The following is a 14,750-nucleotide window of genomic DNA, read 5'->3' on the forward strand; positions in this document are numbered from 1 at the left end:
GGGTCGCGTGGAAAAATCGCAGCCGCGGCGACCGCATTTCGACGAGAGGGAAATGCAAAAAAAAAAAAAAAAAAACGCCCGTGTACCACGCATTGGATATACGTTAAAAAAAAAAAAAAGAGGTGGCCAAAATTAATCCAGACTTAAATTAATCCAACCTCGCTACTGCGTGCCTCATAATCAAGTCGCAGTTCTGGAACGTAAAACGTCAGAACCCCCAGAATTTAACATTTTACTCATATCCCGCTAACTTTTGACGCCGACAACGACGGCAAATAAAAAAAAAAGGAAGCTTTTATCACGGGCGTTGCACCCTTTCTAGCTTCTTATCACGCACAGGTTGCCACACGCCACGTGTAATTGTGTGCAGTCGAGTGAATGTGTGCCCAGTTATACGGAACGCGGATACTTCCAACTATTGTCCGCACGCAAAAACTGCATGGGAGAGGAGGGCGTGTGCGCTCACTATGAGGATGTTGAGTAACGCCAGTTGCCGCGCCCTCGGTACAGCGAACGACGACGTGGCGCTTCCGCTTCACGCTTGCGACGTTCCTGCGCCTGACGAGGACCGTTTCTTCAAGCAGGCAGAACCGCCCGGTCCAAAGAGACGCTCCGCAGCTGCATTTTCATGGCGCTGGGAAGTAGCTGTATAACGGTATTGAACGGAATTACGAGTTCCGAAACGAGCTTTATAGAGGCGGATGGTGTTTCCAGTAAACTGTTGTCTACCAGTCGGCATCTCTTTTTCTTTATATATAGGGGTTTTCTTTAAAGTTCAGCACGCAGGGCCCGACGTATCGTATGCAGGAAAGAGACGATGAACTTTCTGGAAGACTTGTTTACTAAACGTTTTCGACTGGTGGACTAGCCTTCGTCAGGGTACAGAGGACAATAGTTGGAAATATCCACGTTCCGTATAACTGGGCTAAATTGCACACATTCACTCGACTGTACTCTGACGAAGGCTGGTCCACCGGCCGAAAACGTTTAGTAAGTAAGTCTTCCAGAAAGTTCGTCGTCTCTTTCCTGCACACACACCTATATAATCGCCTTGGCAGAAATGCTAGTTGCGCCCTTGCAGGGTGCGCACAGGTTCTTGAAACCCTAAGCAATCGAAATCGAAAAAAAAAAAAGTGAATTTTCGAGGTTCCTCCGCATACACCGACTTGCGCGGAACAGCGGGCGGGGGACAGCGGCGCTGAGTCCTCCTTCCCGTCCCGTGTTTACGCTGTGTCATGTTTACGTGTTTACTCGTCATATTTGCGTGTCATCCCGTGTTTACGCTGCTTTCTGCGCGCCTCGCTAGGAACTCGAAGAAATGCTTTGACGGGGGCCTTGAAAGTCTTTGAATACTCTTGAATTTCTGTCTTCGAGACCTGTGCGAACCCTGCTTTGCGTCTGTATCACTTGGCGGGATGGGCATTTGGATAAGTTCATTTTAAGACGCATATTGTATTTTCGGGATTTACGCGGGTAAGTAATTACGGAAAGTTCATTTAATCAGGAGTCCATTTACTAAGAAGCCCGAGCGCAGCACCATGCAGTTTGCGAGATGTCTTCTTCAAGCCCGCCCATGACCTCTGTAGAGCGAGCTTTCCCACACCCTTTAGTTGTGGTGTGGTACAGTACGTTTTCAATTGTCGGGAGCCTGACTTAAACAGAATAGAATTAAGAAACTTAAAGCGAGCATTTCGCTAGTGCACACTTGCGCATTTCGTTTCCATCTGTTTCCGGGCAATCTGTGCGGCGTGAAGCTGTGTTAGTGAAAAGTCAGAAAAGGTCAGATTCCGCGCCTTGTTCGTGATGACGTTGCATACATGCAAACATGGCACGGCATTCTGCTTCAAATAACTATTGCGGTAGCCGAGTAGCTTCAGATCTGCTTTCAGGTGCCTGTTATTATACATTGTTGAAAAATGATTTTCTGTGGTGTGGGCTTGCCTTTCACGTCACGGTATGCAGGATGGCTGTTCGTTCTTTTTTTTTCCTTTTGTAGACTATAGATTTTTTTTATAAAACGGCTGTAAGCCAACGTAGAGTTATTTCAGAAGCGTTTCTAGTCGAGGCGGACATACTTTGCTGATCATAACGTATCAGACGACTAATTAACAAAACTTCGTTAACTTCTTGGTTAGAACCTTGGGGACAGTTGTTTATGTAGCCAATCTGGAGGCAGTCACATATTAATGCACTCCTATTTAAAAAAAAACAAGAAATTGGAAAATCGCGCATCATTTGAGATATTCAGAATCGAATTTTTAGTATCAAAACCGAGTGCGCCGGCAGTGCACAAAAAGTCTATCATATCAGCTGGAAATCGCCGTGGCAAGGCCACGAAGTTTTAAACTGAACGTCGCGGCCAGTCGCGGCAGCTGCATCTTTTGCCTGGCAAGCATGTGCCGTGACTGCCGCTTCACCATTTGCCGTGACATGCCATCATTAAAAATTTGTCACACACTTCGTCATTGTACGTTGCCGTCTGACGTAGCAGCGGGCCACGCTCGGTTTCCTTATCCGCTGGATTGAGCGTTAATATTCGACGATGACTACAGTAGAGTTCCGTTAAGCTGAATCTGCTTAATTCGATGCTTCGGTTAATTCGATCCCGAGCGAATGTCCACAACGGCGCCCATGTATTACTATGGGCCCAAACTTTCGTTATTTCGATCCTAAAGTTGGCCTTCGCCGGATAATTCGAATTTGACCAGTCAGCATGCACGTGCCTGAACCCTATGGTGACTCCAATAGCGACCTCTTGCAGCATGTCTCGACGGAGTTAAGGGGACAATGAATGACGTTGTGCACACGTCACCCCCCGTCGAAAACGCCTATTTTCGGCTTACCCTAGGAAGATTTTCTAGCCATAGCGGTAGTTCACAGTGCCTCATTTCGGTATTTACCTAATTCTAACACGCGTTTTCTTTTTCTTATTTCCCATGAGAGATATATTAAACCCCAGAAGAGGCCTGCGGGGTGTAATCAGATACGAAACCAAAACCGCGTTCGTGGCGTTCGTATACTTTGCTCCATGACATGACTGTATTGCGGTGAAGCTGACTTTAGAAACCCGGCCACCATGTCTTTCATTTTTGCTGAAAATTGGGTTGCCCTATAAAATGTATACTTGTTTTAGAAGCTTTTATGTCATTTCTACTTTAGTTTTCTGCTTTGGACACATACAAAGTGGGCGCGCGTTTTATCCGGGGTTGTGCTAGAATCGGGGAAATACTGTGAAATGAATGAGCGATCCGTTTTGACGTTCTTTTATGCATGTTGTTTAATCCGACCCACCGTATAATTCGGTCGCTTTCATCGGTCCCGTCAGGGTCGAATTAACGGAAGTCGACTATTTCGAATTAGGTGCGATTTTCATGATTAAAAAAAAATGTGGTGCATTAAAATGTAACTGCCTCGAAATAAGCCAGTAAACAACTGCCCGCAAGGCTGTAACAAAAAAGATGATTAACGAATTTTTATTAGTATCTTGATAGTCATTTTATTAGAGTCACAGTGTGTCCACCTTGCCCAGTAACTCCTGCAAAAATGCCAAATTCTCTACGCTCATAGCCATTTTATATTTAAAAAAAAATTGTATAGTAAAAAAGAAGACCCCCTATACGATACTCGTAGACAAGGTGCCTTGACTCGGCAACAACTGATTAATACCCATCCCTCTTTTTGCCACCATTACAGAAAAGTATCCCCAGATCAAGGAGCTGATGGTGACAGACCCATGGTTCAAGTGGCAGATTGTGGGCATGGTGACAATCCAGCTGATCATGTTTTGGCTACTGCGTGATGCGTCGTGGCTCACGATCATCGTGCTGGCCTACTGCTTTGGCGGTGTGATCAACCATGCGCTCATGCTGGGCATTCACGAGATTGCGCACAACCAGGCGTTCGGGCAGGGCCGGTCGCTGCCCAACCGGCTATTTGGCATGTTCACCAACCTGCCTGTTGGGGTACCAGCGTCGATCTCTTTCCGGAAATACCACTTGGAGCACCACCGGTACCAGGTGAGGCAGTGCCTCGCAAGCTTTAATTTTTTTTCCTCTGTCTCTCTCTTTTGTCCTCTGCAGTAGGGCCCAGCTAGCTTTCAAGACTTAAGAACAGTTCTCGCATCCTCACTTGCCATATAGACCTTTTTATTGGGTGAGGAGGAAGGGTGCACAGCAAGCCTTTCCTCCTCTCTGGCTTGTGCAAGCCAGAGTGGTGCTGCTTGAAAGTATTCGCTTCCCACGCTGCGGAACAATTTGGAAATGTTTTAGCTAATTCTCTGTGAAATAGATGTGATTTCAGATCATACAAGGTCAACGAGAACAACCACGGCATGTAGGTGCATCAGTAGCTACAGTACGCAAAAATTTCTCTTGGCTGTGTAAACATGCAACATGCATCATCAGCCGCAGTGAGTGTATGCACAGTGAACTGTTTTGGCTGTATCAGTTTTCACTCGACGAAGAGAACCGACGTCTGCCAGCACGAATTGTACATTCTTCTCACTATCTGGTCACTGATTGTGGGAACTAAAATATAACAGTGCTTGCGTACGTCCAACCCATTTGAACACCAAAACATCTAAGCACCACTTGTCATAAAACATTTGCGTCCATCGCCAGCATCATTTTTATGCATTGAAAGGCTAGTAGTCTTAATATCACTACACTGTGTCTACGTTAGCTCAACAAAGCGATCACTGTGGTTGGTAAACCAGCATGATACATATAAGCTTTGTGCTTGGGCATCGTTATGTTGCCCTGTAAGGAAGTATTTACAAAGGAGGATCATATAAAAAGAATCTGATGGCTATTTGTGAGGACACAATTTCCGTAGCAGACAGGATGAACAAGACTGAAAAATTAAAAATTAAAGTCCGTGTTATCCTCCTCTTCTGGAAAAAAAGGAATAAAAACAATAAAGCACTGGTTAATGCCGCAATAAGACCTCACATGATCATGCCACGTGCTTAGACCATGCGCTATATAAAGCAAACAGATCTGTAACCCAGCATCTACCACTGCTTCGGATGCTCACGCAGTCCGCAGGTGGTCAGTCGACCATTTGCCAAGTGTAATTCATGCTGTACTTACTAATTACTAACCAAAACTGTTTTATTTGTGGGCGGAAACCTCATCCAACAAACAAGGTAATCGTGCACTGTATTTACGGATAGCAACTTGAACGCCTGTCAAAATAAATGGCGCTGTTTATTTCGTAGCAGAATGGTACCCAGGCTGTTAGGTTCATCATATGTTTTGGAACTATTCGTTGCTGCTAAACTACAGCTTACAACTACAGTGAGAATGCTGCAGTAAGGTTTCATTAATGAAATGAATTTTTGGGAATACAGATCTGATCTCCGAGGCTGATTGTAGGCTCACACATGTGCACACATTGCACTGGGCGCACCATCTGCCTCAATGCCGCAGAAACTCCGGCCCTGATGACTTAAATCACTTCGTGCAGAACCATTTCTCACGTAGAAGATGCCAAGTCATACTAAATAGACTGCCGAGCACAAAAACACCCACCAGAGAATGCTGCCGAGCGTATACTTCGCATGCAACACAAAAGCACTCGGCATGCTAGCTTGGAGCGCCAGCATGCCGACTGCCCATAAGTGGTTCCACTGCATACGCAATATGGCAGTGCCCATGAAAAAAAATGGTCTATATGCACGAAAAGTAAGTATACAGGGATGTGGCATCTCTGCACGTGAGTGTGGGCACTCAGCCAAAATATCTACGTCAGATTTCTTTCCTCAAAGCAACACACACGTTAACACAATGGACAGGGCAAGCAAGGGATTCATAGCACTGCAAAAAGCAAGAGGAGTATGGAAAGAGAGACAACTGTAAAAAGAAGGGGGAGGGGATGTTTCTAACGTTGCTGTGCTATAGCTATGCCCTAACCCTATTATGCGATCACTCAGGTTGTATGAAATCGGCTGTGCATTGGGACTGGCTTGTAAGTCATAGAATTTGATTCAACAAGCATTGACCATGCTTGACACTGTCAGCGTTGCAAGGCTTCTCCATGTTTTATGTATAATCTGCATATGTTTGATTGACAGTCTGCTTCTTTGGAGTTGCACCTCTTCTCCCCGAGCACTGACATTGCAGAAAGGGGGAGGTATAGAAAAGGCATAATTTATGGCTGCATGTATCTGTTGTCTAGTCAACCATTTTTTGCATTCCTTTTCAGCTCACTCATGCACTTGGCCTTTCTTTGTTTCGATGTGCAGGGCATAGATACAATCGACGCAGACCTCCCCACTGAGCTGGAGGCAAAGCTGTTCTGCCACACCGGCACGAAACTGCTCTGGGTGATCCTGCAGCCGCTTTTCTATGCACTGAGGCCCGTGTTTGCCTTTCCCAAACCCGTCACCGGGCTCGAGGTGCTCAACACTGTCATCCAACTCTCCTTTGACTGGCTTGTCTACCATTACTGCGGTAAGTGCAAAAGTCTATGCAGAGCATAGTCACATCACGCATCCCTTAAAAGTACAGAGCTCAAATATGTAAAGAGCAAAACTTCAGAGTTTCATGATTTCATCACAGAATTCCCAAGTTTTGGTGCTAGCGTAGTGTACGACTGTCACAGTGACACCAACAATTGTACATTTTTTTCCACTTTGCTGTTTATAGCAAAACTCACTTCGAAAGAGAAGTAGTAGAACTAGTTGCTGACCAATTTTGCTGATTCTCTCTCTTTTTTTTTTTACCTACTCATTTAGTGTTTGGATCTACCTGTAGCACTGCCGCCCACTCCATAGAAGTGTTGCATAATGGCGACAGAAATTGGAAAAAGTTTGTGGCTCAAATTGTTAATTGTTTCATATCTACCTGTAGCACTGCCAACCACTCCATAGAAGTGTTGCATAATGGCGACAGAAATTGGAAAAAGTTTGTGGCTCAAATTGTTAATTGTTTCATATCTACCTGTAGCACTGCCACCCACTCCATAGAAGTGTTGTATAATGGCGACAGAAATTGCCAAAAGTTTGTGGCTCAAATTGTTAATTGTTTCATAAGAAACAAGTCCACTCTCCAGTAAACCAGAAGAGACCATGACAAACGACTGCAGAATTTCACAACAGCTTGGCAAGAAGTGAGCCCAGATGTCCTCGTAGCAAGTAGAACAGCTGATACTGGTCGTCACTTGTAGCCCCCGCAGTGTCACGGTGCCTGCGACCCTAGACTTCTGAACCACGAGGTTGAGTCTCATCCTGATGGGGGTAGATTGAAAAATAAACGGGCCGTGTGCTTCAGTTAGGGAACACGTCCTGGTGGTCAAAAGTGCTTTATTTTTCACTTAGTCGCACCTTCGTATTAGGTGCATCCTCACTTTGCATGTTTCGAAGAAAGAAACAAAATTTATATAAGTGGCACCAGCCTGTAAAACGCACCTGTTTTAACTCGATTGGCATAATGAAATGATGCACGCATGTACAATCATCGCGAATTGCCAAACCTGTCCATCTCAGAATGCTTAATTACCCTTTAAAAAGTGATTACGAGCTGCAAATTCTAGCAGAAAGGAAATCTTCAACCAAGACTCCTATCAGACACAGTGAATCAGTATTGCACTAGAAGCCATCAAAGACCATGTCCTCCGACACTATCAAAAACTTCAGCCACTTCAGCCGGCAGTATTGCTGGGTAACCGCCTTCGGCCTCTCAACAACCTTTACGCAGCATTGTAGGCACGTCGCTGGCATTGCCTCTGTAGCACAACACGCTCGAGACAAGCACGCATATGATCACAGAATGCCTGAACCAGCCTGAACACATGCATACAAGGAGCGGAATTGCAACCAGAAGCTGGAGGCACTGCGACTTCTCAAGAAGGCAACTGATGATGATGATGGTGGTGGTGGTGGTGGTGGTGGTGGTGGTGGTGGTGGTGGTGGTGGTGGTGGTGGTGGTAGCGCTTTTTGTAATGGGTATATCCTGGGCACCACAACATAACAGTAAAAAATTGTGGTACCCTTTTGTTATTTATTGTGCCAGTTTCGCGGGTTTAAATTTTTTTTAGGAAATACTTACCTATAACAGCAAACTACAGCATGACCTCCAATCAAGGGAGCACCCGTATCGCAGAGGCCAGGCTGACGACCTTCACTGCTGCTACTCTACTGCTGCCACCACGCTGCTTACATGGCAAAGCCCTAGGAGCTAACATCGGTACCAATAGTCGCTCCACTGTTAATACAATATTTGTTTTCTTTCAGAAAGCTGCCATGCTCGGTTTCTTGTACTCATAAAAAAAAAAAAAGAAAGAAACGCACATATTGGTTACGCCTGCTTGCATAGTTGTATGCATATGTAAACTGCACTGCTGTATAATACGCAGTGGCAAAACTTTTGGGAGGAAAATGTGACTTATACACTCCAAAATACATTTAATCCTGATCCCAATACTACAGTGTCTCCCCCAGTTGACCAGGATGTAGGCTTAGGCTAGTTGAAATTATTTCTCTACATGTTTCTTCCTCTGTTAGGCTTAAAGTACGAATGATTGAGGCGAATCCAGTTCTCTGCCATCTCAAATGCGCAGGGGGCAAAGTGCTGTTCTACATGGTTGGCGGGTCCCTGCTGGCCATGGGCCTGCACCCCGTGGCTGGCCATTTTGTCTCCGAGCACTACATGTTCAAGAAGGGCTTTGAGACTTACTCCTATTATGGCTGTCTCAACTGGGTCACCTTTAATGTGGGCTACCACATGGAGCACCACGACTTCCCTGCCGTGCCAGGCTCCAAACTGCCCCTGGTGAGTGCTCAAGGTCGGGGCAGTGGGATTTTGTTTATGTGTGCAGTGTGGGAATGGGACACGAAGATGCAAGGTTAATGAGACATGGCACTGAATTAAAACAAAATTTATGGCTATTTGACTTTTTAATGAACTAGTTAGTGCAGAAGCTGTGGGTACTGGGTGCCATAGAAACAGTGACAGTAGTCGCAAACAGTTGTGCAGGTGTATGCAGGAAGGGAAGGAAAGGGAAGGGAAGCAAAGCGTAGCAGGGGACGGCAGAAAGTTAGGTGGGCAGACGAGATTAAGAAGTTTGCAGGGACAACATGGCCACAATTAGTACATGACCGGGGTTGTTGGAGAAGTATGGGAGAGGCCTTTGCCCTGCAGTGGGCGTAACCAGGCTGACGATGATGATGATGCATTAAATGGTATTTCCCATAAAAGCACAGTACATTTTGCAGGCAATCAAATATTTTACGGAAAAGAAACATGACACAGTGCCCCCACCACCCACAGCATCTAGACCTTCCTTGTGTCTCGGAGCTACAGTAGAATCTCGGTGATGCGGTCGCACCTTATAAAAATTTCAGGATTATAGAAATTTTTTGAAAGTTGCAGGCCAAGTCCATTAACTTACAACATTCCAAAGTTCAGATCGTCGCTGACCACCTTTCGGGCCACAGAGGGTGATACGAACAACCCAGCCACTTCATAATCCCTGGCTGAGGAGGCTCCCGCATGGCACGGTGGTACCGCCAGGCTGTTGGCAGGTTGGCAGAGCGGCCATGCCAATGCTTCTTTCTTTCTCCTTTTCTTTAAAATTCTTTTTCTGATGCTTTCCTTGCTTTCTTAAGCAATATGATGCAGTTTGTAGGCTGTTTTCAGACGCCGTGCAACTTTATCAGAAGCGAGCAATTGCGCTTGACCCAGTCTTCCCATGTCTGCAAGACTGGCGGCATTCACTTAAGTGGGTAGCCTTGTCTCTGGATTCCACATGTTTCGTCATCTTTGGTGCCCAATGAAAGTTTGTAAATTTTCGTGTCTTAATTTTCACTATGCACATTATGAATTAGTTTCGTTCACCACTGCTGAGAAAACCGAGAAAACAGATTTCCACGTTTTGTGCAAATCATCTCCTTATCACCATCAGGCAGCAACTAGTATGCAGAAACGAAAAAAAACGCTGGGGATAACGAGGCAGATCTTGAAATGTCAGCCTTGGAACATGTGAAGTGTGCCGGCTATTTAAATCCGTGACAGCCAATAGGAGTGCTCCCTGTATGGCATGTGACTAGTAACAAATCATGACACTAGTTTCCCTTCTATCCCTAACACTTTTTTTGAAATTTCATTTCTACATTGAGAAATACGGCGCTGTGGCTACTCAAAACCTCCGATCTCTTGTTTATGGTGCCACCAAGATGGCAGTACTTACCAGCAGAAAGCCGCACCGTGCAGTGGTGTGATAGCACATCCCGAAACACGATTTTCTTCCCTATTTCAAGGACAACAGACTAAAGAAATGCAAGTTTTCTTCTGCTGCATATTTCTTCGTAATATTTCACCATGAATTAAAGAAAGGTCATAGGATTGCTGAAAAAAATTCAATCAATAATTTTGACCAAGTCAGCAACTTCCCAATTTTATTACGTATTTGTGTGATATTTTTTGCTCCGTCCCGAGAGATTCATATCATCGAGATTCTACTGTAGATAGCATTTGGCAACAAATGCAGTCATTTGAGTACAAAAATGAATGAAGGAACCAAAGAAAGCCATTTGCTTTAAAACGGCAGAAGGAACCAAAGCAATGAACTCGGTTTATTGAAGGAATGACGCACTTGGAGGAATATATTTGTTACAGTGATGCTGTTTAGGCAGCATTTGTTTTCATTGCATAATTTCATAGAGAACAAATCCGGCAACCAAAATATTTGCAGAGTCATTATGTAACGCCAACTTTCTATACGTGTGCTGCCCTGTGTTGAACCATCTTGGATGATGACATAGTAGTTCCTGTGTGAAATGAATCTGCCAGAGACCTCAAGAAAACAGCATCTGCAGTAAAAATCGCATTTGGAAAAAGCATGTTAAATATACAAAAGCAGCTGCACTGTAGTATTGAGCAGTTCATACAGACAGAACAAGGTGTGAGCCTATGCTCAAGAGAACACAAACTCTGTCTCAATCAAAGCTATCAGTGGAGTGCTGACACAGATATTGGCCTAAGTGTACAGTCTTTTCTGCCTGAATTGGTTCTTGTATTGGGTGAAGTCCATGTCTGCTCTCAATGATGTGTTCCCGCAAGGTAGGGCTACTAACGCATAAACACTTTATCTTGTGCTTTCTCTTATTTTGCTCATTTAGGTAGCGCTTGGCTCTGGTGTAAAATCTCAGTTCTCTAAGTTTATTGTATAAAACCTCAGTTCCTCGAGAGCAAACAAATAGTTGATCTCATTGCCTTTTAATGAAACCAATTCAATATATACCTCTTCTCTATAGTGAAATTTTGTCACAGTTGTATTTTACAATGACAGTAATTGTACGGTAGCAGCTGTTTGATAAAGGCCACAATTTACTGCTTTTGCATCGGTTAAACTGGGTTCATTACATGACTTCAATGCCTTAATGACTGCATTTAGGGGTATTGCAGGATAGGTGGGCTGCGAGACAAAACAGTTCAAATACATGTATCCATGGCTGCTTTCAGAAATTCAAAATGAAGATGCGATCGGCATCACTTGGTGAGAAAGGCCATTTTAGTGTTACAGATCACAAAAAAAGAAGAAAAAAATAAAAAATGATGCAGGAAAAGTAGCAGTGTAGGCCCGTGGGTGAGCAACCTTAAATGGGTGACCAGTGAGACCATGCAGCGAGATCACGCAACCAGTGAGACCATCGTGCTGAGGTATGCGTGATTGAGGGACTGTACCATAAAAACCTCACTCTGCAGGAAGTGGTGTAGCCAGTAATGCAGCCGATGATTCAGTACTCCGCTGTAATTATCACTCGTTTCATCATTGATTCCTTTAAGATCATTCTGCGCTGCTTGTGCACTGTTCAGCATAGGACAGCATTAGTACGTTTTTATCGCTTGTCTCAGCTTAGGTTTGACTTGTAGAACAAGTTCAATATTTTCATGCATACATCCTCATTAAATCTGTGTCATCCAGGCATTCTTGCCAGCAACACTTGACTCACCACACATACATACTGCTGTTTCAGAAGATCAAAAAGCAGGCAGTTGCTGACATGCGAGGCCGCTCGGCAACAAAGTTTTCTCAGCACCTTGCTCAGATGACCATCTATTCCAGGTCAAGAAGATTGCTGGGGAGTTCTACGATGACCTGCCCCAGCACAACTCGTGGGTCAAGGTCCTCTACGACTTCATCATGGATCCTGACATCGGGCCATATGCCCGCATCAAGCGAAAGGGGGCAGCCATGCCCGTGCTTGACGGGTCCGGGGACGTGATCAAGCCCATCTCCGATGTCACGTTCGCCGACATGAACGGCTCCAACGGGGTCAAAAAAAGAGAGTGAGGTCATAAGAAAGGGGGTAATGGAAAGGGGGGTAGATGGGAAGGGAAGGATGGGACGGAAAGGCATTTGTACACAGGGGTTGGGAGAGTGTAGGTTTAATGCTTGTGACGCACATGATGATAAGGGGATGAACTGAGAAGTAGTGCTGGAAAGGAGAGGAGAAGGTAAGGCGTTTTGCTTGGCAAAAGATGCTGGATCATGCGACACACGTGAGGTGCAAGAGCACCAGTAAACATCAGTGTGCTGTAATTGAGAGGATCAGCAAGGAAAGGTTGGAGAAGGCTTGGGGTTGATGGGTTATAATATTCGGCGGAAAGCACATGTCTGTGGGGGGTGGACTGCCCTGGTTTGGCAAGCTCATGTGAGAGGGTTGCGTGTGTTGAATTGTGTGGTGTGGTTTTGCAATGTGGAAGGCTTGAAGTGAAAGGCTTGTAGTGACTGAGTCAGGTAGTGCTGTTGCAAGAGGCTGTTGTGGAAGAGATGAAAGTTTGCAGGAGCAGCGATGCCTGCAACACGGTGAACTAGCCTGTGCGACCAAGTGCATCGTTAGAGGGCATTATTAGATGCTGCCACGAAGCCTTCCTGCGACGGGCATTGCTGAAAAGCTTCACAGCTGGCGACTTGTGGTGGCAGAGGGACTGTGTGTGACTGTGCTACGTCTGCAACAGCCAAAGTGTGAGGAACGAGCGCTTTGAACCATCGTGTGAAGACAAGCCTTCACAAATGACAAAGGATAGACAGTGTGGCAGTGTGGAAACAGTGTGGATCAAAGTGCAAGAGACTGGGACTGTGGTTTGTGAAGCAGGAATTGTGTGGGATGTACATGTCTTTCAAAGGTGGTGTATTATGTGGATTGCACAGCAGTGTTTCCTTTTTTTTTTCTTTTTTTTCTTGTTGAAAGGGTGAGAAGAATGTCCTGGTGATGTGCTCACATTGAGCTTTGTATAAAGTTTTTATCAAAAGGGGGCGGGCTTTGGCGTTCCATGGCAGGGTGGCCAGTCCACTGTAGCAGAACTGAAAGGTGGCATAACTGGCAATTATGACTCACTGTGCCGGAAGTCTGTCATTGTCTTTTGGCACCTTGACCATAGATTAGTCCATTGTATTTTCCTGTGTTTTAGTACAGGTCATAGCTTTGTGTCATGCTATTTCAGGTCGCCAAAGGATTTCTTACAGCATCAGGTGTTTACAGAAAGTTTTCTCCATTTATGTCTGAAAGTGCTGCAACAGGCAGCCAATGATAAGAGCATGATGTAGAACGAAAGAAAACGAAAGACAAGGGTGAAGCAGTCTCACTGGTAGACCCGCAAAATCTTGCCATATAACCAATGCCGCTGCCCCTCAGGTCAACAATGCTCGGAAGCAACCAATTGTTTAAGCTGGTGTAAACTTGCTATGCAGTTGGCTGTTGCTTTGTCAAGAACTCTTACATTGTCTCACTTTTAAAAAAATGGCAGTTACTGCGATGATCGGACCCAGATGCAGGGACACAGTTCAAAACAGCCGCGTCTGTTTTGGCTGCCACCAGTAAGATCAGAGGCTGTGCAAAACTCTCTTGACAATAAAAGCGTAGTTGTCATGCCTCTGAGGGATGTCGAGACAGCCGAAGAAATTGCCGAAAGTAGGCATAAGTATGCAACTGCTCAACATGTAAGGGTGCACCTGAATAGCCGAGCAGAAGTCTGCTAAAGCTCATTGTAGAGTGCAATTTCTTCGCATGTTAAAGTGGATAAGTAGCAAGCTTTCTCAAAATTTGGGGTGTTTTATTTACCCTGGTTCCATTCTTCAGCTTGGCAGGAGTTAGTCGGAATAAGTTCTGTCTCAATGCAGTTCTTTGTGGGCAATCCTGCAGGTTTGAAGCATCTGTGGTGTCTTTCGAGTCACAAAGGCTTTCCTGTTTTTTTTTATTAAAACTTTCTTTTCTATTGCGGTGCTACAGTCAAAATTATCTTCTGTTGTTGATGCGTTCACATGTGTTTGTGTGAAACCAGTGTGGTCATGCTAGGAAAGAGAGTGTGTGTTCATAGTCTGCCAGCATTTAAAGCACAGTGCTTGATCTAACTTGTAACACCATTTTTAGTGTGCTTGTGGACTGTACAGTGAACTGGGCGAGTTGGAAGTTTGACATTGTAGGATTCAAGCACTGCGAAAAGGAACAGTAGACAAAAGGAAAATATGAGCACTATACTCGCAACTAAGGGTTTAATTACACTGACTAGAGGTATGTGGTGCTTGCAAGATATGCAAGAAGCGCGAGCAAATCATGCCACACATACATTTTACTTGTTTGCCGTGCAGTGTAGTAAGACGTCTGGCCAAACAACAGTGCTTATGTTGTCGGGCTCCTCCTTTCGTCCGATGTTCCTTTTTCTCCATTTGTTATGAACGCTGCTTGTAGATGACTTTTTCTCTCTGCTATGCGGCAGATACTTATTAAGAGACTTTTCAATCCTGTT

At 44.9% G+C, this 14,750-nt stretch overlaps 1 protein-coding gene across 1 annotated transcript in view; it reads left to right on the top strand.

Moving 5' to 3' along the window:
• ifc (delta4-sphingolipid-FADS-like protein ifc) overlaps window positions 1-14,750 on the top strand; it is a 46,001-nt gene extending 31,251 nt beyond the window's left edge. The window contains exons 2-5 of the mRNA XM_075698764.1: window positions 3,694-4,016; window positions 6,245-6,452; window positions 8,560-8,771; window positions 12,067-14,750. Coding sequence (XP_075554879.1) covers window positions 3,694-4,016; window positions 6,245-6,452; window positions 8,560-8,771; window positions 12,067-12,294 — 971 coding nt within the window. The 3' untranslated portion in view covers window positions 12,295-14,750. The remainder of the gene's footprint in view (window positions 1-3,693; window positions 4,017-6,244; window positions 6,453-8,559; window positions 8,772-12,066) is intronic.

Source organism: Dermacentor variabilis, chromosome 7 (genome assembly GCF_050947875.1).
Source record: "Dermacentor variabilis isolate Ectoservices chromosome 7, ASM5094787v1, whole genome shotgun sequence".
Taxonomy (NCBI): Eukaryota; Metazoa; Arthropoda; class Arachnida; order Ixodida; family Ixodidae; genus Dermacentor; species Dermacentor variabilis.